Here is a 27,937-nt window from a genome sequence, read left to right as displayed (position 1 = left end):
AATGTTCATAAATCCTGCCACTCAGGATCTTCTATATCAACTTACCAACCACTGAGGTAAGACTCACTGGTCTATAATTTCCTGGGCTATCTTTACTCCCTTTCTTGAATAAAGGAACATCATCCACAACCCTCCAATCCTCTGGAACCTCTCCCATCTCCACTGATGATGCAAAGATCATCACCAAAGGCTCAGCAATCTCCTCCCTCGCCTCCCTCAGTAGCCTAGGGTACATCTCATCTGGTCCCGACGACTTTCCAACTTGATGCTTTCCAAAAGCTCCAGCACATTCTCTTTCTTAATATCTACATGCTCAAGCTTTTAAGTCTGCTGCAAGTCATCACTACAATCACCAAGATCCTTTTCCATAGTAAATACTGAAGTAAAGTATTCATTAAGTACCTCTGTTATTTCCATACATACTTTCCCACTGTCACACTTGATAGGTCCTACTCTTTCACATCTTATCCTCTTGCTCTTCACATACTTGCAGAATGCCTTGGGGTTTTCCTTAATCCTGCCTGCCAAGGCCTTCTCATGGCCCCTTCTGGCTCTGCTAATTTCCTTCTTAAACTCCTTCCTATTAGCCTTATAATCTTCTAGATCTCTAACATTTCCTAGCTCTCTGAACCTTTTGTAAGCTTTTCTTTTCTTCTTGACTAGATTTATTACAGCCTTTGTACACCATGGTTCCTGTACTCTATCATAACCTCCCTGTCTCTTTGGAATGTATCTTTGCAGAACTCCACACAAATATCCTCGAACATTTGCCACATTTCTTCCACACTTTTCCCTGAGAACATCTGTTTGCAATTTAAGCTTCCAATTTCCTGCCTGATAGCCTCATAATTCCCCTTACTCCCATTAAACACTTTTCTAACTTGTCTGTTCCTATCTCCCTCCAGTGCTATTGTAAAGGAGACAGAATTATGATCACTATCTCCAAAATTCTCTCCCACTGAGAGATCTAACACCTGACCAGGTTCATTTCCCAATACCAAATCAAGTACAGTCTCTTCTCTTGTAGGCTTATCTACATATTGTGTCATGAAATCTCCCTGAACACACCTAACAATCTCCACCCTATCTAAGCCCCTTGCTTTAGGGAGATGCCAATTGATATTTGGTAAATTAAAATCTCCCATCATGACAACTCTGTTATTATTACACCTTTCCAGGATCTGTTTCCCTATCTGCTCCTCGATATCCCTGTTACTATTGGGCAGCTTATAAAAAAACACCCAGTAAAGTTATTTTAAAAACACAAACAACAGGAATTCTGCAGATGCTGGAAATTCAAGCAACACACATAAAAGTTGCTGGTGAATGCAACAGACCAGGCAGCATCTCTAGGAAGAGGTGCAGTCGACGTTTCAGGCCGAGACCCTTCGTCAGGACTAACTGAAGGAAGAGTGAGTAAGGGATTTGAAAGTGGGAGGGGGAGGGGGAGATCCAAAAGGATAGGAGAAGACAGGAGGGGGAGGGGTGGAGCCAAGAGCTGGACAGGTAATAGGCAAAAGGGATACGAGAGGATCATGGGACAGAAGGTCCGGGAAGAAAGACAAGTGGGGGGGGACCCAAAGGATGGGCAAGGGGTATATTCAGAGGGACAGAGGGAGAAAAAGGAGAGTGAGAGAAAGAATGTGTGTATAAAAATAAGTAACAGATGGGGTACGAGGGGGAGGTGGGGCATTAGCGGAAGTTAGAGAAGTCGATGTTCATGCTATCAGGTTGGAGGCTACCCAGACGGAGTATAAGGTGTTGTTCCTCCAACCTGAGTGTGGCTTCATCTTTACAGCTATCTGGACTATTCCTCTTCTCACCCTGTCTCTTGCAAAAACGCCATCCCCTTCTCGCAATTCCTCCGTCTCCGCCGCATCTGCTCTCAGGATGAGGCTTTTCATTCTAGGACGAGGGAGATGTCTTCCTTTTTTAAAGAAAGGGGCTTCCCTTCCTCCACCATCAACTCTGCTCTCAAACGCATCTCCCCCATTTCACGTACATCTGCTCTCACCCCATCCTCCCGCCACCCCACTCGGAATAGGGTTCCCCTGGTCCTCACCTACCACCCCACCAGCCTCCGGGTCCAACATATTATTCTCCGTAACTTCTGCCACCTCCAACGGATCCCACCACTAAGCACATCTTTCCCTCCCCCCCCCCTGCATTCCGCAGGGATTGCTCCCTACGCAACTCCCTTGTCCATTCATCCCCCCCATCCCTCCCCACTGATCTCCCTCCTGGCACTTCTCCGTGTAAGCAGAACAAGTGCTACACATGCCCTTACACTTCCTCCCTTACCACCATTCAGGGCCCCAAACAGTCCTTCCAGTTGAGGCTACACTTCACCTGTGAGTCGACTGGGGTGATATACTGCGTCCGGTGCTCCCGATGTGGCCTTTTATATATTGGCAAGACCCAACGCAGACTGGGAGACCGCTTTGCTGAACATCTACGCTCTGTCCGCCAGAGAAAGCATGATCTCCCAGTGGCCACACATTTTAATTCCACACCCCATTCCCATTCTGACATGTCTATCCACGGCCTCCTCTACTGCAAAGATGAAGCCACACTCAGGTTGGAGGAACAACAACTTATATTCCGTCTGGGTAGCCTCCAACCTGATGGCATGAACATCGACTTCTCTAACTTCCGCTAAGGCCCCACCTCCCCCTCGTACCCCATCTGTTACTTATTTTTATGCACACATTCTTTCTCTCACTCTCCTTTTTCTCCCTCTGTCCCTCTGAATATATCCCTTGCCCATCCTCTGGGTCCCCCCTCCCCTGTCTTTCTTCCCGGACCTCCTGTCCCATGATCCTCTCATATCCCTTTTGCCTATCACCTGTCCAGCTCTTGGCTCCATCCCTCCCCCTCCTGTCTTCTCCTATCCTTTTGGATCTCCCCCTCCCCCTCCCACTTTCAAATCCCTTACTAGCTCTTCCTTCAGTTAGTCCTGACCAAGGGTCTCGGCCTGAAATGTCGACTGCACCTCTTCCTAGAGATGCTGCCTGGCCTGCTGTGTTCACCAGCAACTTTGATGTGTGTTGCAGTAAATTTATTGGCCCCTTTCTGTTCCTAACCTCCACCCACAGAAACTCCGTAGACAATCCCTCCATGACATCCACCTTTTCTGCAGTTGTGATACTATCTCTGATCAACAGTGCCACGCCCCCACTTCTTTTGCCTCCCTCCCTGTCCTTTCTGAAACATCTAAAACCCGGCACTTGAAGTAACCATTCCTGTCCCTGAGCCATCCAAGTCTCTGTAATGGCCACAACATCATATCTCCAAGCACAGATCCACGCTCTAAGCTCATCTGCTTTGTTCACAACACTCCTTGTGTTAAAATAGACGCATCTCAAACCTTCGGTCTGAGCACAGTCCTTCTCTATCACCTGCCTATCCTCTCTCTCGCACTGTCTACAAGCTTTCTCTATTTGTGAGCCAACTTCCTCTTCCCCAGTCTCTTCAGTTAGGTTCCCACCCCCCAATAATTCTAGTTTAAACTCTCCCCAGAAGCCTTAGCAAACCTCCCCCGCCAGGATATTAGTCCCCCTGGGGTTCCAGTGCAACCCATCCTTTTTGTACAGGTCACACCTGCCCCAGAAGAGGTCCCAATGATTCAGAAATCTGAATCCCTGCCCCCTGCTCCAATCCCTCAGCCACGCATTTATCCTCCACCTCATTCTATTCCTATTCTCACTGTCACGTGGCACAGGCAGTCATCCCGAGATTACTACCGTTGCAATCCTGCTTCTCAACTCCCTGTACTCTTTTTTCAGGACCTCTTCCTTTTTCCTACCTATGTCATTGGTACCAATATGTACCACGACCACTGGCTGTTCTCCCTCCCACTGCAGGATATCTTGGACGCGATCTGAAACATCCCGGACCCTGGCACCTGGGAGGCAAACTACCATCAGAATTTCTTTCCTGCATCCACAGACCCCCTAACTATAGAGTCCACTATCACTACTGCCTTCTTCATCCTTTCCCTACCCTTCTGAGCCACAGACTCTGTGCTAGAGGCACTGCCACTGTCTCTTCTCCCAGGTGGGCTGTCCCCCACCAACAGTAGTCAAACTGTTCTTATTGTCAAGGGGTACAGCCACAGGGGTATTCTCTAGTACCTGACTCCCCTTCCCCCTCCTGACTCTGACCCACTTGTCTGGTCTCCTGTGGCCCCCGTGTGACTACCTGCCTATAACTCCTTTCTGTCACCACATCGCTCTCTCTAACCAGGCAAAGGTCATTGAGCTGCATCTCCAGTTCCCTAACTGGATCACTTAGGAGCTGCAGCTCGACACACCTGCTGCAGGTGTGGCCGTCCGGGAGGCTGCTAGACTCCAGGACCTCCCACATCTGACACCAAGCACAGAAAACTGGCCTCACACACATTCTTCCTCCTTTTTGCAAATAACACTGGTAAATCTACCTCGCCTTGTCCTGTTACTGCCTAAGCCCGTTGAGCCAAAGCCTTATCACTGCACTGCCTGCTCTGAATGCTGCCCACTGGATTTGCCATTCTTTTTAAATCTTTCATGCTCTATTGGCTGACGTCACACGCCTGCGCAGTCTTGCCTTTCTTTTACCCCGAGTGTTAAAAACTGCCTTGGCTCCGAAAATCAGTCGTTCACTCACTGCCTTCTTGCTCCAAATCAAAAACCGTTGAAGATTCCTTGCCTTTTTATGGAATAACCTTTGTTACTGGATTTTCTCTAACTACTTAGAGCTAGTGTTATTCCCTATTTAAAGGTTTACAGACTAACAATGCCTTTCTATTTATCCCTAGTTAGTTAGAAACTAACTGAATTCCTATTCTTAAGTATTATGGTTAACTTCAGTTTCAGTTCATATCAGTATGTCTACAAATTCAAATTCAACACCAATATATATATATATATGTAGCTCATCTCCTTCCATGATAAATTCTGCGACATCACAACTTTTAAACAAAACAAATCTCATTCAGTATCTTACCAAAGTCTTTGCAAAAATAATAATTTCTTGCAGAAACTCAAATTCAGATCCTTCGAATAAAAATAAGCTTATACATCAAACTGTATTAAATCCTCTACATCATTAAATATTTTGTTGCTGGCTTGGTTCTTTGATCTTGGATAGCTCACCATATCTCGTACACAAATTATATACTCGGAATTGTTTTATACCACCAAGTCCCTTGGTATGATTGAACAGAACTAATTTCTGATTACATGGTAGAGATCTTGGGCACACATCTCTGCCAATATTGTCTTGTTATAGCTGTAAGACCATAAGATACATGAGCAGAAGTAGGTCATTTGGCCCATCGAGTCTGCTCCGCCATTCAATCATGGGCTGATCCAATTCTTCCAGTCATCACCCCATACCCTTTGATGCCCTACTAATCAAGAACCTATCTCTGCCTTAAATTCACCCAATGACTTGGCTTCCACAGCTGCTCATGGCAAAAAATTCCATGGATTTACCACCCTCTGACTAAAATAATTTCTCTGCATCTCTGTTCTAAATGGACGTCCTTCAATCCTGAAGTCATGCCCTTTTGTCCTATACTCCGTACCATCGGAAATAACTTTGCCATATCTTATCTGTTCAGGCCTTTTAACATTCAAAATGTTTCTATGAGATCCCCCCTCACTCTCTTGAACTCCAGGGAATACTGCCCAAGAGCTGCCAGACGTTCCTTAAACAGGAACCCTTTCATTCCTGGAATCATTCTCGTGAATCTTCTCTGAGCCCTCTCCAGTGTCAGTATATCCTTTCTAAAATAAGGAGCCTAAAATGGCACACAGTACTCGAAGTGTGGTCTCAAAAGTGCCTTATAGAGCTTCAACATTCACATCCCTGTTCTTGTATTCTATATCTCTAGAAATGAATGCCAACATTGCATTCACCTGGAGGTTAACCTTCAGGGTATCTTGCACAAGGGCTCCAAAGTCCTTTTGCATCTCTGTATTTTGAATTCTCTCCTCATCTAAATAGTAGTCTACTTGTTTATTTCTTCCACCAAAGCGCATGACCATACACTTTCCAACATTGTATTTCATTTGTCACTTCTTTGCCCATTCCCCTAAACTATCTAAGTCTCTCTGTTTCCTCAACACTAGCTGCTCCTCCACCTATCTTTGTATCATCAGCAAATTTAGCCACAAATCCATTAATGCCATAGACCATATCATAGACATACATTGTAAAAAGCAGCGGTCCCATCACCAACCCCTGTAGAACATCACTGGTTACCGGCAGACAGCCAGAATAGGATCTCTTTATTCCCCTCTCTGTTTTCTGCCAATCAGCCAGTGCTCCACCCAGACTAGTAACTTTCCTGTAATTCCATGGGCTCTTATCTTGCTAAGCAGCCTCATGTGCAGCACCTTGTCAAAGGCCTTCTGAAAATCCAAGTACACCATATCTACTGCATCTCCTTTGTCTACACTGCTTGTAATTTCCTCAAAAAATGCAGTTTTTCAGGAAACTATGCTGACTATAGCCTATCTTGTCATGTACCTCCAGGTATTCCATAATCTCATCCCTAACAATCGATTCCAACTACTTCCCAGCCAGTGATGTCAAGCTAACAGGTCTATAGTTTCCTTTCTGCTGCCTCCCACCCTTCTTAAATAGTGGAGTAACATTTGCAATCTTCCAGTCATCCAGTACAATGCCAAAATCTATCGATTCTTGAAATATCATTGTTAATGCCACTGCAATTTCTCCAGCTACTTTCTTCAGAACCCAAGGGTGCAGTCCATCAAGTCCAGGAGATTTACCCACCCTCAGACCATTAAGCTTCCTGGGCACCTTCTCAGTCATAATTTTCACTGCACATACTTCATTTCACTGCACAAACTTTACTTCCCTGACACTCTTGACTGTCCGATATACTGCAGATATCTTTCACTCTGAAGACTGATGCAAAATATGCATTCAGTTCCTCTGCCATCTCTGTGTCTCACATTACAGTATATCCAACGTCATTTTCTATTGGTCCTATATCTACCCTCAACTCTCCTTTACCCTTTAGATACTTAAAAAAAGCTTTTAGTATCTTCTTTGATATTGGTCACCAGCTTCCTTTCACAATTTATCTTTTCCTTCCTAATGACCTTCTTAGTTTCCTTCTGTGAGTTTTTAAAAGCTTCCCAATCCTCTATCTTCCCACCAGCTTTGGCTTCCTTGTGTGCCCTCTCTTTTGCGTTTACTTTGGTTCTGGCTTCACTTGTCAGCCATGGTAGTGTCCTTCTTCCTTTCGAAAATTTCTTCTTATTTGGAATATATCTGTCTTGCACTTTCCTCATTTTTCGCAGAAACTCCAGCCATTGCTGCTCTGCTGTCCTTCCTGCTAATGTCCCTTTCCATTCAACTTTGGCCAGTTGCCCTCTCATGCCATTGTAATTTCCTTTATTCCACTGAAATGCCGACATATTGGAATTTAGTTTCTCCTTCTCAAATTTCAAAGTGAACTCGATCATATTATGATCACTGTTCCCTGAGGGTTCCTTAACCTTAAGCTCTCCAGATCATCACGCAGCACCCAATCCAGCACAGCTGATCCCCTAGTGAGCTCAACAGCAAGCTGTTCTAACATGCCACCCCTTAGACATTCTACAAATACTCTCTCTTGAGGACCAGTACTTGTCTGGTTTTCCCAATCCACTTTCATGTTAAAATCCCTAACGATTATCATAACACTGCCCTTTTGACACGCCTTTTCTGTCTCCTGCTGTAATTTGTAATCTGTTTGGAGGCCTGTGTACAACTGCCATTAGGGTCCTTTTACCCTTGCCATTTCTTAACTCAACTCATAGAAACTCTACACCTTCTGATCCTATGTCATCTCTTTTCAATGATTTAATATTATTTCTTATACACAGGGCCACACCACCCCCCTGCCTACTAACCTATCTTTTCAATACACCGTATATCCTTGGATATTCAGCTCCCAATGGCAGCCATCCTTTAGCCAAGTTTCAGAGATAGCACCAACGTCATTTACAAATCTGTAGCTGAATTTCAATATCGTCCATTTTATTTCTTATGCTGCGTACATTCAAATGTAACACTTTCAGTCCAATATTTGTTGCTCTCAGTTGTAAATCATGCCACTGGCTGTGATTATGCCTCATCTCCTGCCTGTCCTTCCTATCATCTCTGTTGCATACTATCTTTGATTTATTTCTGCTTTCCCCTTCCTCAGCCCTGTCACTCTGGTTCCCATCCCCCTGCCAAGTTCATTTAAGCCCTCCCTAACAGCTCTATAAAACTTACCTGCTAGGACATTGGACCCTTTTGGGTTCAGGTGTAACCCAGAGTTTTTGTACAGTTTGTACCTTCCCCAGGAGAGGCTCCAGTGATCCAGGAACCCGAAGCCCTGCCCCCTACTCCAGTCTCTCAGCCATGCGTTAATATGTCTGATCATGCTATTCTTGCGCTTATTAGCATGTGGCACAGGCAGTAATCCTGAGGTTACTACCCTGGAGGTCCTGCTTTTCAGCTTCCTACCCAACTCCCTGAATCCTCTCTTCAGAACCTCTTCCCTTTTTCTACCAACGTGTACCAAGACTTCTGGCTGTACACCCTCTGCGTTCTGAATATCCTGCACCCGATCTGAGACATCCCGTACCCTGGCACCTGGGATACAACACACTATGCGGATATCTCAATCAGGCTGACAGAACCTCCTGTCTGTTCCCCTCACTATGGAATCCCCTACGAATACCGCATTCCTCATCTTCTTCTCTCCCCTTTGCACCACAGAACCAGGCTCAGTGTCAGAGACCCAATCGCCGTGGTCGTCCTCTATCGGTCATCCCCCTGAAAAGCATCCAAAATGAGATTACAATTACTGAGGGGGATGGCCACAGGGGTGCTCTCTACTATCTGAGCTCTTCCTTTAACTTCCCTGACAGCCACCCACTTATCTAACTCCTGCAGCCTCGGGGTGACTAACTTCCTATAGCTCCTCCCTATCTCCTGTTCACTTTCGCTAATAAGCTGCAGGTCATCATGGTCACTATTATCCCTAACACAGTCTCTCAGGAGCTGCATCTCGGTGTACCTGGCGCAGATGTGACCATCTGGGAGACTGGAAGATTCCTAGGTTTCCCACATTTGACACCCAGAGCAAAGTACTAACCCTACAGACATGCTCTCTATTCCTCAAAAAATGCAAGGAGAAAACGAAGTCCACTTACCCACTTACCTCGCCGAAGCCTGAATAAGCCAAAGCCCTACCATTCTGACTCAGACCACTCCGTCGATGACCGCTCCGCTAGGCAGTGTCTCCCTTTAATGCCTCCTCTCTCGTAGCCCTCCAATTCACGTTAGTTTGCCGGTTATAGCCAAGTTCCCCTGAGGCTTTCCCCTTTTAAACTTCGCTCCCGGACCTATGCGCTGCCTCCTCTCTCGTAGCTCTCCAACTCATGACAGGTGCGCCGGTTATAGTCCAATAGTAGCTTCGACAGATCTTTTATCGCTATCGTCTCTCCTCCAGGGGCTTCACCCCGAGGTTTTCAAGTAAGTAGGGTAGAGATACTCACTCTAATTCCACATTTAACAGTTTATATCTTTAATTTCTGATAGTTTCCTGTGTTTCTATCTCTTGTCCACGCTTGCACCACCCACACCTCATTGTACCATTGCTTTGTTTTCCAAGTTCTCTTTTTTAAAAAAAAATTTGGTTGACCTCGTTTTTATCCATCCACAGGTGGAGCTTTCTAACATTACATCTTTGGGTTTAATTAACCTAGGTTACACATATTATAAGCCAGATTCTGTAAAGACAGATCATGCAAGGATATTAATGAATCCCAGGACTTCCATGAGAGTGGTTCATGGTCACTATTATTAATGCTAGATTTCTTTTATTACACACTTATTTGGGCAACTGCCCATGGTGGGATTTGGACTCACAACTTTGAGCCCTGGAATTGCTCATCTAAAATGTACAATGTGGTAGTGACATTGTTACGTTTCTGGTTCTATGTTGGGTCTGGTGATAAGAACTGGATTTTCTCAAATACATGGCAATTACTGAATTCTAACCACAACACTAGGCTATGACCATGGCCATGTCACCTTGCACCAGCAGTGCCACTGTGTGGCATGGAATAGCATATTTCTTATTTGTTGTGCAATCTGCATAAATCAGTTGCTATGCTTTCTCTGCCAGTTCTCTTCAAGAGTTCTGGGTACAATATCAGAACCTGTTCAGGAGACAGAAGTGCCAATTTGAAGAGTCACAAGTGAATTGATGAGAGCAACTAAGTGAACAATCTACACTAGTGCTTGCTGATGTGCGAGTGATGAGCTCTGGTGATAAGGTTTGGATTTTCTCAAATTCATAGCGATTTTGGAATGTAAACAATGATCGCAATTATAAACACAAGAAATTCTGCAGATGCTGAAACTCCAGAGCAAAACACTCAAAATGCCAGAGGAACTCAGCGGGTCAGGCATCATCTGTGGAAAGCAATAAAGAGTTGGTGTTTTGGACTGAGATCCTTCATCAGGACACAATGATTGCAATTAGTTTGTGATCTTTTAAACAGCAGTTGTTAAAGAATTAAGTTGAGGTCAATTACAATTGGGTGAGTGGGCAAATTCATGGCAGATGTAATTTAATGTGGATAAATGTGAAGTTATCCACTTTGGTGGCAAAAATAGGAAAACAGATTATTATCTGAATGGTGGCCGATTAGGAAAAGGGGAGGTGCAACGAGACCTGGGTGTCATTATACACCAGTCATTGAAAGTGGGCATGCAGGTACAGCAGGCGGTGAAAAAGGCGAATGGTATGCTGGCATTTATAGCGAAAGGATTCGAGTACAGGAGCAGGGAGGTACTACTGCAGTTGTACAAGGCCTTGGTGAGACCACACCTGGAGTATTGTGTGCAGTTTTGGTCCCCTAATCTGAGGAAAGACATCCTTGCCATAGAGGGAGTACAAAGAAGGTTCACCAGATTGATTCCTGGGATGGCAGGACTTTCATATGAAGAAAGACTGGATGAACTGGGCTTGTACTCATTGGAATTTAGAAGATTGAGGGGGGATCTGATTGAAACGTATAAGATCCTAAAGGGATTGGACAGGCTAGATGCAGGAAGATTGTTCCCGATGTTGGGGAAGTCCAGAACGAGGGGCCACAGTTTGAGGATAGAGGGGAAGCCTTTTAGGACCGAGATTAGGAAAAACTTCTTCACACAGGGAGTGGAGAATCTGTGGAATTCTCTGCCACAGGAAACAGTTGAGGCCAGTTCATTGGCTATATTTAAGAGGGAGTTAGATATGGCCCTTGTGGCTACGGGGGTCAGGGGGTATGGAGGGAAGGCTGGGGCGGGGTTCTGAGTTGGATGATCAGCCATGATCATAATAAATGGCGGTGCAGGCTTGATGGGCCGAATGGCCTACTCCTGCACCTATTTTCTATGTATTCTATGTAATATTCTTTCACCTCCAAGCTTGATGACGATGGGCTCTTCCCTGACAGTGTGCCATGAGTTTCTTCAGTGGAAGTCATGGGGTTGCTCAGGACAACTTCTATGCCATTGTTATAAAGTGTCAGACTTTGGCAGCACAGAGGTGTAGTGGTTAGCACGACAGTCACAGTGCCAGTGATTATCAATTGGGGTTCAATTCCCCGTGACCTTGTGGGTTTCCTCTGGGTGCTCCAGTTTCCTCCCATATTCTAAAAGATAGACTGTTAGGAGTAGAGTTAGAGAGACGTAGGCACGGTAAGTTTCTGCCAGAAGGATGGTGACTCTTGCAGGCTGCCCCAAGCACAATTGACAGACACTGTTGGTCGTTGACACAAACAATACATTTCACTGAATATTTCAATGTTCATGTTACTCTTTATCTCTATCAAATGGTTCCCTAGTATGATGAGATGGACTCAACCTCATGATTTATATCGTCATGAACTTGCAACTAATTGCTTACCTGCAACTAATTGTTTACATGTTTACCTGCACCTGCATTCTTTGTGTAGCTGTTATTGCTTTACCTTGCTCTTCTCAATACAGTGTGTAGTGATCTGATCTCCATGAACAGCCTGCAAGACAAGCTTTTCGCTGTATCTCAGAACATGTGAGAATAATAAATAATTCCAGTTCCAGTTCCGAGTCTCTCAGGAACCAGGAGTCATAGAGAAGTACAGCATAGAAACATGCCCTTCAGCCCATCTAGTCCATGCCTCAACACATTGATTTATTAAAGTTAATATGCTAAAAACTTCCTTTACAACCTTATTTACTTGTGATGCCACTTTCAATGAATTCTGTACCTGTATTCCAAGATCCCTTTGTTCTACTACACTCCTCAGTTCACTGCCATTCACTGTGTAAGACCTACCCTGGTTGGTCCTACCGAAGTGCACAACTTCACATTTGTCTGCATTACATTCCATCTATCATTTTTCAGGCCATTTTCCAGCTGATCCAGATCCCTCTGCAAGCCATGATAGCTTTCCTCACTATGCACTACACCCCCAATCTTGATGTCATCTACAAATTTGCAGATCCCATTAACAACATCATCATCCAGACCATTGATAAAGATGACAAACATCAAAGAACCCAGCGCCTATCCCTGTGGCACACCACTAGTCTCAGGCCTCCAGTCAGAGACAAAACCCTCTACTACCAGTCTCTAGCTTCTACTGCAAAGCCAATGGCTAATCCATTTTCCTACCTCATCCTGAATGCCAAGCAACTGAATCTTCCTGATCAGCCACCCATGTAGGACCTTCTCAAACACCTTGCTAGAGTCCATGTAGACAACATCCACTGCCTTGCCTTCATCCATTTTCCTGAGAACTTCCTCGAAATACTCTATAAGATTGGTTAGACATGACCTACCAGGCACAAAACCATGTTGACTATCCTTAATCAGACCATGTCTATCCAAACGCTTATATATCCAGTCCTTTAAAGTACCTTCAAATAACTTTCCCACAACTGATGTCAAACTCACTGGCCTGTAATTTCCAGCTTTCTGTTTCGTGCTTTTTTTAAATAGTGGAACAACATTGCTATCCTCCAATCCCCTAGTACCTCTCCTGCCGCTAAGCATGTTTTAAATATCTTTGTTAGGGCCATGGCAATTTCTGCACTTGCCTCCTGTAGCGTCCACAGAAACACTTTATCAGGTCCTGGGGATTTATCCACCCTGATTTACCTCAATTCCTTAGACTCTTTCCATCTCCTGAGTAAATACAAATGCAAAGTAGGCATTTAAGATCTCCCCCATCTGTCTGAGTCCACACATGAATTACTGTTCCGGTCTTCCAGATGACCAATTTTATCCCCAACAATCCTTTGCTGTTAACATACCTGTAGAATCCCTTAGGATTCTCCTTCACCTTGTCTGCTAGAGCAAACTCATGCCCTCTTTTTGGCTTCCTGGTTTGTTTAAGTGTTCTCTGGCATTTCTTGTACTCCATAAGCACCTCATTTGTTCCTAATTGCCCATACCTGCTATGCAACACACACAAAATGCTGGAGGAACTCAACAGGCCAGGCAGCATCTGGGAAAAGAATACAGTTGATGTTTCGGACTGAAACCCTTCAGCAGGACCGGAGAAAAAAAGCTGAGGAGTAGATTTAAAAGGTAGAGGGAGGGGAGAGAGAAACACAAGGTCATAGGTGAAACCTGGAGGGGGATGGATGAAGTAAAGAGCTGAGAAGTTGATTGCTAAAAGAGACAGAAGGCCATGGAAGAAAGAAAAAGTGTGGGTGGGGAGGGGGAAGGGCACCAGAGGGAAGTGATGGGTGGACAACAAGATAAGGTGAGAGAGAGGCAAGTGGATGGGAAATGGTGAAGGGGGGGTGGGGGTGGAGGCATTACCGGAAGTTTGAGAAATCAATGTTCATCCCATCAAGTTGGAGGCTACCCAAATGGATTATAAGGTGTTGTTCCTGCAACCTAAGTGTGGCCTTGTCACGACAGTGGAGGAGACCATGGATGGACATATCGGAATGGAAAAAGGAAGTGGAATTAAAATGGGTGGCCACTGGGAGATCCCGCGTTTTCTGATGGATAGAGCGTAGGTGCTCAGCGAAGTGGTCTCCCAACCTACGTCAGGTTTCACCGATATACAGGAGGTCATACCAGGAGCACCAAACACAGTAGATGACCCCAACAGACCCATAGGTGAAGAGTCACCTCACCTGGAAGGACTGTTTAGGGCCCTGAATGGTAGTGAGGGAGGAGATGTAGCACTTGTTCCGCTTGCAAGGCTAAGTGCCAGGAGGGAGATTAGTGGAGAGGGATGAATGGACCCTGCTATGCACCTTCTTTTTTCTCTTAACCTGTGCTGGTCCTGTCTGATGTGACTGGTTACCACACTCCTTATGAGAAGAATCAAATTACATAGTACTGCACTAGGTGTTAGTGGGCCATCAGAAGCTCTAGATATCAGAAGGAGGCGATGAATAGAAAACACACAGCTTCGGAAATAAAAGTGCAAACACGAGGAAATCTGCAGATGCTGGAAGTTCAAGCACCACACACAAAATGCTGGTGGAACGCAGCAGGCCAGACAGCATCCATAGGAAGAAGCACAGTCGACGCTTCAGGCCGAAACCCTTCGTCAGGACGGCCTGAAATGTCGACTGTGTTTCTTCCTATGGATGCTGTCTGGCCTGCTGTGTTCCACCAGCATTTGTATGTATTACTTTCGGAAATAAGTTTTGTTAATAAAAAAAACAAGGTATACAAAATATTTACATGAGTAAGAGCAATTCAAAATTCAACATTCTGTACAGTTCCAAATCTCAGATATCAAACAAAAGCCAAATTCCTGTTTGTTAATATCAGTGATATTCAGTAGGATAACTTTTACTACTCCAATTCCTCTAATTAGACCCAAGTGTTATTCCCTAAAGGTGTGCAGACTAACCTTTCCTTTTTATTTATCCCTAGTTAGAAAACTAATTCTAATTGAATTCCTAATCTTAAGTAGTATAGTTAACTTCAGTTTCAGTTCAAGTCAGTATGTCTACAAATTAAAAAATTATGTATCTATGCAGCTTAACTCCTCTCACAAAAACAACGCTTTTAAACAAAGTATATCTCATTCAGTAACTTATCAAGATCTTTGCAAAAATAATCAGTTCTTGCAGAAAATCAAATTCAGATCCTTCGAATGAAAATAAACTTATACATCCCACCGTATTAAATGCTCTACGTCATGAAACATTTCATTCCCACACTGGGTCTTCAGCTTGGGTCGCTCGCCAACTTGTTTCTTGTTCTGTTGGATGAAATCAGTTGATCATGCACGGGAAGTCGATTCACTATACTTAGACAAAAAAAACCTGACCAAATCTTTTGGTGTGATTTAATAGAGCTAATTCCCGATTACTCGGTGGAGATCTTGAAGACTCGTCTCTGCTGATATTGTCTCATTACAGCTGCTGCTTGTTAGTAGTGACTAGTAGGCAGCCATCGATCCCAAGGGGTCATGGGTTTGCACCTCTGGTGGACTGTGCCCTTTCCAGGGCACAAGCCTGGGCAGGAAGATTTGAAGAACCGACTGTTGCCCATGCAACGAGTTCCCCCTCTCCCCGTCATTGATGTAGTCTAAGGGAAGGGCAAAGCGCCGGTGCAGCTTAGCACCAGTGTCGTCACAGAGGTTGCCAGAGTGAAGTTGTAAACAACACCAAGCTACCTTAAGGACCCCGGCTTTGGATTTCTTCCTTGGAGTTTACTTCCGAAGCCGTATCCCATGGGTGGGTATGCCACAAGGCAGTGGAGGTTTAAAATCAGAGTTTTCCTTCTGGGTAGGCTGCTGTCCAAGGCCGAAGACCCCATCTGTCTGAAGCAACTGGTTTTGAGGTGCCAGTGGTCTACCTTTGCCTCTTCCCTTGTCAGTAGAAAGTAAGTAAGGTAGGCATACTCACTACTAATTCCACTTATGCCAGTTTTATATGTTTAAATCCTCACATATATTATAAAATCCTCGCATAGCTTCTTTCCCCCCCCCGCCACCCACAAGTTCTTTTTTTAAATCCGGTTAGTCTTGTTTTCATCTCTTCACAAGTGGAACTTTCTAACAATACATCTTTAGATTTAATTAACCTGGGTTATACCGGCCTCAGTATCTCTTGAAAACCAAGGTTCCTAATATTTGTTACCTTTACTTTTTCTGACAAGCAGGCACATATAAGCTTTGTACTCTCAAAATTTCGTTTTTGAAGGCTTGCAACTTTCCAAGTACACCTTTGCCAGAAAACAGTCTGTCTCAATCCACACTTGCTTGTTCATTTCCGACACCATCAAAATTGGCTTTCTCCAATTTAGGATCTTAACCCATGGAGCAGATCTATCTCTTTGCATATTTACTTTGAAACTAATGGCATTGTGGTCACTGGATGCAAAGTGCTTCCGTACACATACTTCTGTCTCCTGCCCTGTCTCATTCCCTAATAGCAGATACATTATAACATGCTCTCTCATTGGGACTTCTACGTATTGTTGAAGGAAACTTCCCTGAACACACTTGACAAACTCTATGGGAATCCCAGTCAATATGTAGAAAGTTAAAATCTCCAATTATGTTTTTTGCAACAGTATGCAATCTCTATACAAATTTGTTCCTCCAAATCCCTAGAACTGTTTTTTTTTTGTAGAAGATGATCATTTGATTGAAATTTCCCTTCGGATTTATGATCACAGTCATGGGAACATAAAGCAGCTGGTGAGAGGGATGAATATGTTGCATGTAATAGACTGAGGGCCAGACAGAATGCTGGAAGAACTCAGCAGGTCAACCAACATGACCTGTGACTTCTTGCCTTTTGTCTATTGCTCCAGATTCCAGCATCTTCAGTCTCTTTTGTCCCAAACACATTGAGATTTCCTAAGAAAATTCCAGATTATTCTGTTAAAAAAATGTCCAAACATTGTGGTGACTGATGGAGTGGCAATTAATATTGACACACAGTGCATTAAATAGTAAAGGATATTGGAACTGGTATCTTGTATTCTAGCTTTAAAACCAGACAATAAGTTATTTTGTGCAGCACACACAAAATGCTGGAGGAACTCAGCAGGTCTGGTAGCATCTATGGAAAAGTGTACAGTCGAGGGTTTAGACTGGAAACTTCTTGCTTGGATTTCCAGTATCTGCAGATTTTATCTTCTTAATAAATTATTTTTGATGTTCACACTGAATGAACTTCACAGCATAGCGGAAGCTTCACGTTCAAAATCACTAAACTGTAACAATTTGTCATAAATTCTGAAATAGACACCTCAGAGGAAATAATGTGTTATGCCTGTTGAAATGGTACTGCTCTGAAGTTACCCTAAAGAGTGATACGTTAGTTTCTGTCAAATTGTAGTGAATTATTTATTTGCTGAGTGCATTTTTATGGAGACAAACCCTAGCTCCTCACTTGCTAAGTTCAGCCCATCATTCCATTCAGTAAGAGGACAGCCCCCTACAATATGTATCCGACTTAGATTTCAAAGAGCATTTGTATGAATGTCCCAAGGTGTAGGTAGCGTCTGCATAATCCCTGACCTTCCCTAAGTCTGTTCAGCACAGGAACTCAGCTCCAGTGGTGCTCTGTGAACAGTTGGTTCTTCATATTGATTTCATTGAATCATGCCAGCTTTATATACATGCCAGAGGTCTGACTGGGTGTACTTTCCAATAAGGCATCTGAAAAACAATTTTTGTACTTGGACATTGATTTCTGTAGAAGCAGCCCTGAACCTGCGGATAAATGTTGCAGTTGAGAGATCTGTCTGTATAATGTTGAGCCTTCTAACGTCACTGTCAGATGGCAATGGTCTACCTGACCTGCTCGTTTCTTCCTAATTCATGTTCGGTTCTTCATACTGAAACTGAACATTGGTTGGCTGAAGAAGATGGCGCCAGCAAACAGCACAGCCAAAGGTGTCATCCTTCATACAGTTCATAAAACTACTTTCACTTCTTTTACATCTTTTTCTTCTTTCCAATATGATGTTGATGGTGTATTTTGAGGCCGATTGAGCAATTTGGCACTTTGCTATCTCTGAGGGAGTTCAGTGAGGTTTCAAACAGTGTACAGCCTGGAGATCGAGAAGCCTGAAGACAGGGCACTAGTCCATGATTGACTCTATTTCTCACCAATCTCCATAAAAACCATCGTTTTAGACCAGAATTAGGCCATTGGCCCAATGTGTCTGCAGTGAGTAAGAGGGAGAGAGAAAGAGTCATGGCTGATCCTTTTTCCCCTCCTCAGCCCCACTTCCTGGCCTTCTCCCTGTAACTTTTGATGTCGTGTCAAGACCCTATCAATCTCTGCCTTAAATTCACCCAGTGACCTGGCCTCCACAGCTGCCACAAATAACAATTTCCACAAATTCACCTCCATTTGGCTGAAGAAATTTCCCCACACCTCTGATTAAATCATTGATATACAGCATAAAAAGAAGCTATCCCAACACCAACCCCTGCAGAACTCCACTAGTCACTGGCAACCAACCAGAAAAGGATCCTTTTATTCCCACTTGCTGCTTCCTACCAAGCAGCCAATGCTCTAACCATGTTAGTAACTTTCCTGTAATACTACGGACTCTTAACTTGGTAAGCAATCTCATGTGTGGCACCTTGTCAAAAGCCATCTGAAAGTCCAGATAGACAACATCCACTGAATATCCTTTATATCCTACTCGTAATCTCTTCAAAGAATTCCAACAGGTTCATGAGGCAAGATTTTCCCTTAGGGAAACCATGCTGACTTTGTCCTGGGTCACCAAGTACTCCATCTCACCAAAATTTGTTGAGCAAAATTGAGATCAGTGAGGATGAGAGTGGGAAGAAAACGAGTGTTCCATGCAGTCTGCCTGTGTTTGACCAGTCGCGCGCGCGCTCTCTCTCTCTCTCTCTCTCTCCCTCTTGCTGCAGCCAGAGTCTTGGGTCTTAAGCAAGGTTTTATTGATGTGGTTTGTGGATTGGACTCTGTACTTCATGATATGATGTGTTTCTGGTTTCGGACACTGCTTTTTAATTGCTATTTTGTACGATTTTGATCGGGGCAGTCGAGCTCTTCAGCTTGCAGCCAGTGAAAGTTACAGTGCTAAACTGAACTGAACTGAACTAGACTCTGTGGTTTGATGTTTTATATCCTGTGTTTTTTGCTCATTTTTTGCTGTTTGTGCAAATTGCTCTTGTTTAGGGTTAAGGTTAGGGTTATGAGTTGGTGATTTCTTCAAACAGGTTCAATAGTGTTTCTTTGTTTTGTGGCTGTCTGTGGGAAGACAGATCTCTTGGTTGTATACTGCATACATACTTTGATAATAAATGGACTTTGAACTTTGACCATCCTACCTTCACCACCAACATTGCATTATCCTTCTACCTCGTCATCTCTTTCCTTCTCTTCTCATACTCACCTCCCCCTCTCCAAGAGCTCCACTTCCCTCCAGTCTATTCCAGCTCTTCTCTAATCTATTCCAAAACACAAAACAAGGAGTAAGATCTTCCACCGTGATTCAGGTACTCATACCAGAAACTACTCAAACATGAGGACCTGAGATATAAGGAAAGGTTGAATAGGCTCAGTTTTTATTCCCTGGAGAGTAGTAGAATGAGGGGAGATTTGATTTAGCGTATATTAGAAGCAGTCTAGATAGGGTAAATGGAAATCTATTTTTTCTATTTAGGTTCAGTGAGACTAAAAACCAGGGGTCATAAGTTAAGAGTGTAAGGTGAAAGGGAACCTGTCAGGGAGCTTCTTCACATAGAGTGTAGTGTGAATGTGGAGTGAGTGGTTGATTGCAACATTTAACACAAGTTTGGGTAAATACAGTACAAATTTAGTATGAACATAGAATTCTCCAACTTCCGGTAATTCCCTCCCCCTCCCTTCCCTTATCCCTATGTCACTCTGCCCCCTCCCCCAGCTGCCTATCACCTCCCTCATGGTTCCGCCTCCTTCTACTATGCATTGTGCTTTCCCCTATTCCTTCTTCACCTTTCCTGCCTATCCTCGCCCTGCTTCCCCTCCAACCCCTTTATCTTTCCCCTTACTGGATTTTCACCTGAAACCTACCAGCCTTCTCCTTCCCACCCTCCCCCCACCTTCTTTATAGGGCCTCTTCCCCTTCCCTCTTCAGAACTGACGAGGGGTTCTGGCCCAAAACGTTGACTGATCATTTCCATGGATGCTGCTCGACCTGCTGAGTTCCTCCAGCGTGTTGTGAGTGCTGGATAAATACATGGATGGGAGGGATATGGAGAGCTATGGTCCAGGTGTAGACAGAATAACAGTTTCTGAATACAGAATCTGTTTCTGTGCTGTGATGTTCTATGACTTCCTCACAGTAATCCCCATTTACAAAGCTGGGCTCAGGCCTTTCCTAGAAACCGGAGCCTCTGCACTATTCTGGAAGACTGTTTGGGAAACCTAATGGACCACCTTACATTGGCTTCATAATTCTGGTGAATTGGATTCACCAGACAGGAATTGTGCCAGATTGTTCCTGAGCCAAGCTTAACAATCCCTATTCTAAGCAAACAGAAAGTTGAACGTACAGTACACCACAGTACACGTCCTTCAGCCCACAGGGTGATACCAACCTCTTCAGCTACTCTAAAATCAATAATGCTTCCCTCCCATATAACCTTCCATTTTTGTAAAATCCATGTGCCTATCTAAGTGTCTCTTAAACGTCTTTAATGTGTCTCCCTGTACCACCATCACTGGTACCATGCACCCTCCACTCTTTGAGTAAAAACCTTCCCTCTGACCTTCCCCTCACCCATAATTTCTAACAACTCCCTTAAAATTATGCCTTCATGTATTATCCATTCCCACCCTGAGTGAATGTCTCTGACTGTCCAATCTATTTATTCCTCTTATCTTCTACACCTCTATCAAATTGCCTCTCGTTCTACCTCCAAAAAGTACAGCCCTAAATCACTCAATCTTTCCTCACGAGACATGCTCTCTGATCAAGGCAGCATCCTGATAAATCTCCTTTGCACCCTCTCTAAAGCTTCCACGTCTATATATTAATCTCACTTCTCAGGTAATTTTTTGAGCATGAATGAGTTTCTGGTTTAAACAATTTTACAAATATTTTAAAATTTATAAGAGAAGCAATAGATGTTGATGATGCTTAATTCTCCTGAGTAACAGGAGAACTGGTGTGTGTGGTGACAGAGGAGTGGGGAGAGGCCTTCACTGGCTGTGAAAATATTTCTGTGAAGGCAGCCGTCTATGCTGTGTCAAGTACTGGCAGCCAACCCTCCTGGGGAGTTGCAAGAGACTGCAGATGCTGGAATTTAAACCAACATCCGACATGCTGTAAGACATTGGTGAGGCCTGACTTGGAGTATTGTGTGCAGTTTTGGTGACCTACCTACAGAAAAGATGTAAATGAGATTGAAAGAGTACAGGGAAAATTTACAAGAATGTTGCCGGGACTGGAGGACCTGAGTAATAGGGAAAGATTGAATAGGTTAAGACTTGGAACGTAGAAGATTGAGGAGAGATTTGATAGGGATATACAAAATTATGAAGGGTATAGATAGAGTAAATGCAAGCAGGCTTTTTCTACTGAGGTTGGGTGGTCATGGGTTAAGGGTGAAAGGGAACATGAGAGGAAATTGCTTGTGAGGGTGTGAAACAAGCTGCTAACGCAAGTGGTGCACACAAACTGAATTCCAACATTTAACAGCAGTTTGAATATGTACATGGATGGCAGGGGTATGTAGAGTGTTGGTCCAAGGTGCAGGTTGATGGGAGTAGACAGTTTAATTGTTCAGCATGGACTAGGTGGGCTGAAGGGCCTGCTTCTGTGCTGTACCTTTCTATCATTCTACACCGGAAGAACTCAGCAGGTGAGGCAGCTTCTGTGGAGGGAAATGGACAGACGGCATTTAAAGTCAAGACCTTCCATCTGGACCGGATGTGAGATCTTGATCTGGAATGTCGACTACTCGTAGTTCTCCACAGGATGCTGCCTGACAAGGATCTCGTGTACTGCCCCTGTGCAGGACCACTCCAAGGGCCAGAGTAGAACAGAGAGCTCACCCAAGGGGTAGCTCCCGGGAGAGAGCTCAACACTTCACAAATGAAACAGGAGCTATAAGCCCTCAGGCCTAGCTGCCAGTAAGTTCACACCTGATGTGATCTTGGCCTGTTTCCTGCCTGCTGCCCCAAAGCTTCAGAATCCCCAAGGAGTCCAAGACTTTGTCCAGTTTGTATTTGAATACATTCAGTGTTTCATCCTCTCTAGATTTCAAAGACAGAGAATGTCAAAACTCTCTATGAGAAACAAATCCTTCTCATCTCCATCTTAAATGAAAGCCACATTTCTCCATCAGCCCTCCAGTGACTAACCCTCAGCTAGGGGCTGCCTGTCAGATTCGAGGCTTTGGTGTGACATGTTAACTGTTTATCTGATTTATAATTCATGTTTTATAAGACATGGTTTCTTTGCCAACTGTCAGCACTCCTTTGCTACATAAGAGCATTATCTGTTTCACTGTCTGGAGTTCATTTAAGCAAGTGTCAGTGTAAGATAGCATGATTATCTCAGAAATTAGGGAACAATTGCTTATAAAATCACCTATATGATGTTTGCAACACACACAAAATGCTGGAGGAACTCAGCAGGCCAGGTAGCATACAGGAAGTTCAAGAACAGGGATGTTCCAAACACCCTCAGAGTTCATATCTGGGGCAAAACTGTCCCCATTCCACTCAATTACCTCCACCTCCGCCACACAGTGTATAACAACGGCACTTTTTTCCATAGATACTGCCTCCAGCATTTTGTGTGTGTTGCTCAGATTTCCAGCATCTGCTGATTTTCTCTTGTTTGTGCACTGTAATAACTCAGCAAGGCTTCTTCCCAGATCCTCAAACTCCATGTGGAGAGAACAAAAAAGATTGTCCGCAAGGAAAGAAACTGGATAACACCGCCAGGCGTTGCTTTAGAAAGGATGATGAAGGCCTGTTAATGGCAATTAATCTGTCTGAAAGAGATGCAGAGGGTGAAGGGAGGAGAGGGAATTAAACACGCTGATGCTGTGAGATGTAGTGCACTTCAGTTGCTGGAAATCTGTCACATGGGATTGCTGGAAATACACACAGGATGGTATGTGATTTAAAAGAAGCTAGAAGCCATGTGTCCGCAGAGGCCTGCTGTTCTTGTTTATGCTCCAGTATTATGCATCATGATTGTATTGGTTTGTTATTGTCACATGTACTGAGATAGAGTGAAAACCCTTTGTTACGCATCATCCAGACAGATCACACAGCACTCGATCAAAGGACATAATTACACTGAGGCAATAAGCAAGAAGGAGAAGCCACAGTTGCAGAGAAAGTGCAGGGCAGGGAGATAAATAAAGTGCAAGGGCTTGACAAGATGGATTGTGCAATCGAGCGTTCAAGATTTCAGCTTTTAGCATATAAGAATTACATTCAACAGTCTAATAATAGTGCAATAGAATCTATCTGGTGGTATGTGTTCTCAGCTGCTGTATCTTCTGCCAGGCAAGAGAGGGGAGAAAGGAGAACGTCCAAGTGGGAGGGGTCCATGGTTATGACACCTGCTTCCCTCAGGCAGCAGGATGTGTAGAAAGAGACAGCAGTGTGCAAGCTGCTTTGTGTGATGGACTAGGCTGTGTTCACAGCTCTCAGCAATTTCTCGCAGGCTGGTAGATATTGGTTCTAGTTTTCTGTAGAATTCCCTGGATTCTTCCAGGGCGTCCATGATAGTAAATGTAATTTGATTGTTAAGGAACTAGGGAAAGGAGATATACATCTGATTATGGCAGTGAAAATGTCCTCTTTTTGACATTAAAGTTTAATAAAACTTTTGTTCTATCTACAACTTTTCAAATAACATTGAGCAGATTGCTAACCCTTCTGTTTCTATGCTGACACAGGGAGATATTCTGAGGACCAGCCTGCAGATAGAATTTGGTGACGGTACTGCAGTTACCTATGCTAATCTCAGCTCTATCAAAGGAGGGATCAAGCACGTGTACAAGCAGAGCGGAGTCTACCGTGTCATTGCACAAGCAAAGAACAGCCTGGGATCCACGCAAGCTATCCTGTTCCTGCATGTAAATTGTAGGTCAATATTATAAAGTGGAAAGTGTACCATTGATAATATAGAGAATACAGCGGTGATTTACAAGGATATTGCTTGGATTGGAGAGCATGCCCTATGAGAATAGGTTGAGTGAACTCGACCTTTTCTCCTTGGAGCAACAGAGGATGAGAGATGACGTGACAGAGGTGTATAAGATGATGAGAGGCACTGATCATGTGGAAAGCCAGAGGCTTGTTCCCAGGGCTGAAATGGATAGCATGAGGGGGCATAGTTTTAAGGTGCTTGGAAGTAGGTTCTCTGAGATAGGTACATGGAACTTAGAAAAATGGAGTGCTATGTGGTGGGGAAACTCTAGGCAGTTTCTCGAGTAGATTACATGGTCAGCACAATGTTGTGCGTTGAAGGGCTTGTAATGTGCTGTAGATTTCTATCATTCTATGCTGAAAGGCTCAGAAACATAGTGAAATCAATGAATGGTGTAAAGACCTAGGCTATTGGCTTGTAACAGCAAATTATGCTTAGCTATTTGCATCAAGTGTGCAAAATTGTAGGATCGAATGTAAGACTCTATCTTTGAAATCTGGCTACATTTAATTCAATACCATTCAAATTTGAGCAGAGTTGTAGAATTGTAGGACAGTACAGCATGGATCAGCCCAATGATTCGATACTAACATCTGCTCCCCCTGCCCAGCTAATACCAATTTCTTGCATTCAGCCTATATCCTGTCTCTCTCCTCCATGTACTCATCTAAGTGCTTCCTCAATGATTGTATTGTACTGTCCTCAGTCAGTTCTTCTAGTACTCACCACTCTCTGCATGAAGAAGTCCCCTTCAGGTGCCATTTAAATCTTCCTACATCCCACATTCTGAAGCATGCTCTCTAGTTTTCGACTGCCCTCACACAGAGGCTATGTACCATGCTGACCAAGATGCCCACCTAAACTAATTTCAATTGCCTGTGTTAGCCCATGTCCCTCTAACCCAGGGGTTCACAACCCTTTTTATGCCATGGACCTCTGCTATAGCAAAGAGGTCTATGACCCAGGTTGGGAAACCCTGCTAAATCTTTCATATTCATTTTATCTTTTAAAGGTTGTTATGGTACCTGCCTTGGCTACCATTGACTAAAGGTAAATTGCCATCCTCTGGGTAACCCTGGAATATGATGGCTTGTGTGTCATATCACAGGATCTTTTCCCTCCATCATAGAGCCTTCCAATTTACCCCTTTCCTTGCTCCAATGCATTTTCAAAATTGCTGACTAAAGTGTTCTTTATAAGACTTGCATTCATCTTCAGCATTTCAAATTTAGTTAATGTAGCTTTCTAAATTCAAATGAGGACTCAGCGTGAGTTAGAATGCAGTAAAACTGATGAGCTGGCACCTTTGAGGCTCTGGAAGACTAACAGATTTATTACACTATTGGATATTCCTCCTGTTAATGCCTCAAAGCAATTTTATTTCACTTTCTTTACACGGTAGGTTAATAAATTTTCTGACGATCCTGTTGAGACTTAAAAGAAAGTCCTGATCAATGAACCCTGATGAACGCAAAGGGAGCTTACAACACATAATCCAATGAACCAGATAATGTCCCATCAAGATTTCCAAACAATTAGATACTGAATTGTGGACTTTGACTGTATATCATGAGCTACAGATCGAAAATCTATCCTTTCCTATTTTCTCTAGGATCTCCCAGATGCTGATAAGAAAGTTCTCATGCTTTTTTTATTATCTTGGATTATGAAACTGAGTATTTTACTTCCCATTTATATAGGTAATCTGGAGGAGGGGTCAATAGGTAAGATCTCAAAGTTTGCTGATGAAAACAAAAGTTGGCAAGGGCATTGTGTGATGAGGATATTGTGATTCTACCCTGGGAGTACGTAGATGAAAACTTGGCCAAGGGAATTTCATATGAGGAAGTGTGAGGTCAACTACTATTGGCTGAAGGTAAATTCCCAGCCTTTGCTAACCCTAGAACTTGATGGCCTTTCTGTCCTCTCACAGAATATGATTTACAATGAGTCTCAATCTAATTGATGGTCAACTAATGATCACAAGTTTGGCACAGACAGCTATTAATCAGAATGTTCATGGTAGAAAGGGAGCTAGACTAGAAGAAAGATTGACATTCAGAAGCTAAGAACAAGGACAAGGGCACAGTGATCCAAGAGGGAAAAATTAACATTGAGGTCGGCACAGTCATTGTGGACCAAAGGACATGGTCCTGTGCTGTATTCTTCTATGTTCCACAACTCAGATTAGAAAACCTCAATATCTCAGAGTGTTATACCATGGGTTTACATTGATGGAACATTCACAAAGACTGATAAGCAGCCAATGTGCACAAGACAAGCTATGCAAATAGAAATACAGCAAATAGTAAATAAATAAACAAACAATACTGAGTACGTGAGCTGTAGAGTCCTTGAAAGTGGTTCTGTCAGTTATATTCAGTGTTCAGCTCAGTGTTGTGGTGAGTGAAGTTGTCTGTGTGAGGTCAGGAGCTAGATAGTTAAAACTGGTGGCATGTGACCTCAGTCTTTCGTACTTTCTACCTAATGGAAGCAGCAAGAAGAGAGCATGGCCTGAATGGTGGGGTCCTTGATGAGAGATTCTGCTTTTCTTGTGAAAGCACTCTTTGTAGATGCGCTCAGTGGTGAAGAGCGCTTTTCCTGTGAATGGAGTGTATGCATTATTTCTTGTAGGCTTTTCCATTTATAGGCATTGGTGTCTCCGTACCAGATCGTGATGCAACCAGTCTGGATACACCCCACTGTGCATCTATAGGAGTCTGTCAAATTTTAGATAACATGCCAAGCTTGCACAAAATTCTAAGAAAGTAGAGGAGCTGCCGTGCCTTCTTGGTAACGACTCTCACTGTACCTGCTGGGACCGGGACAGATCCTCTGAAATGATAACACCAAGGAATTTAAAGTTACTGACCCTCTCCTCCTCCGATCCTTTGATGAGGCCTGGCTGGTGAACCTCTGTTTTCCTCCTCCTGTAGTCAATAATCAGCTCTTTGGTTTTGCTGATGTTGAATGAGAAGTTGCTGCTGTGGCATCAATAAACCAGTTTCAAACTCCCTCCTATATTCTGATTTGTCACCAACTTTGATTCAGTCAACAGTGGTGGTGTCATCAGCAAACCTGATACTTCAGTGTGGAAGTATCCATGAATAGCATTCTCCTCCCCCCCACCTCAGACTGGCTATGTTCTCCTTCCTAATACTGAAGACAGAGGGGAGATCACAGTTCTTCAGGTCTAACCTAGTCTTAGTTTGTGTGTCTCAAGCACAAAAGGCAACACCCACAGAGCACCATGGAGCATCCACAACTTAAACATATATCCTAATTGCAGGAATAGGCAATTACATCAACAGGGATCAATCCTCCTTTATGAAAAAGAAGGATGGTGGTAATTAGACCCTCTGCTGTGACACCACAGTACTTACTGTTAAATGGAATAACGAGGCTGCATTAATATTTAAATTGCACTCGACAGAGTAATTTGTTGACCTGTGACAAGCACTGAGACTCGGATGGGCCTCTAGCCTGTGAATCTGATTAAATGTTATTTGGTTTTCTCTCTGACAGTCGCTTAATTTTGAACACATCTTGATCGGCAGTGGTGAATGCATCTGAAATAAGATTGTGCTTGAGCTTAAATCCATGTTATTGAGCCCAGAACAGGCTTGTTATTGTGTGGGGATATTGAGTTACCACATTACCTCAGCTGATTCCAGTCCCCATAACCAGAAATGGTCATCTCTGTGCAGATGTAAATATTTAACACTATAAAGTGATTTCAACCTGAATTTGGAACAACAAATTAGAGCTCATTAACAT

At 43.6% G+C, this 27,937-nt stretch overlaps 1 protein-coding gene across 1 annotated transcript in view; it reads left to right on the top strand.

The window, feature by feature from the left end:
• Positions 1-27,937, top strand: part of LOC140185993 (VPS10 domain-containing receptor SorCS1-like) — an 837,248-nt gene that overhangs the window by 754,530 nt on the left and 54,781 nt on the right. The window contains exon 19 of the mRNA XM_072239817.1: positions 23,907-24,093. Within this exon, the coding sequence (XP_072095918.1) occupies positions 23,907-24,093 (187 nt within the window). The remainder of the gene's footprint in view (positions 1-23,906; positions 24,094-27,937) is intronic.

Source organism: Mobula birostris, chromosome 21 (assembly GCF_030028105.1).
Source record: "Mobula birostris isolate sMobBir1 chromosome 21, sMobBir1.hap1, whole genome shotgun sequence".
Taxonomy (NCBI): Eukaryota; Metazoa; Chordata; class Chondrichthyes; order Myliobatiformes; family Myliobatidae; genus Mobula; species Mobula birostris.
The sequence above is the reverse complement of the archived record's forward strand: the minus strand, read 5'-3'. Positions and strand labels throughout refer to the sequence as shown.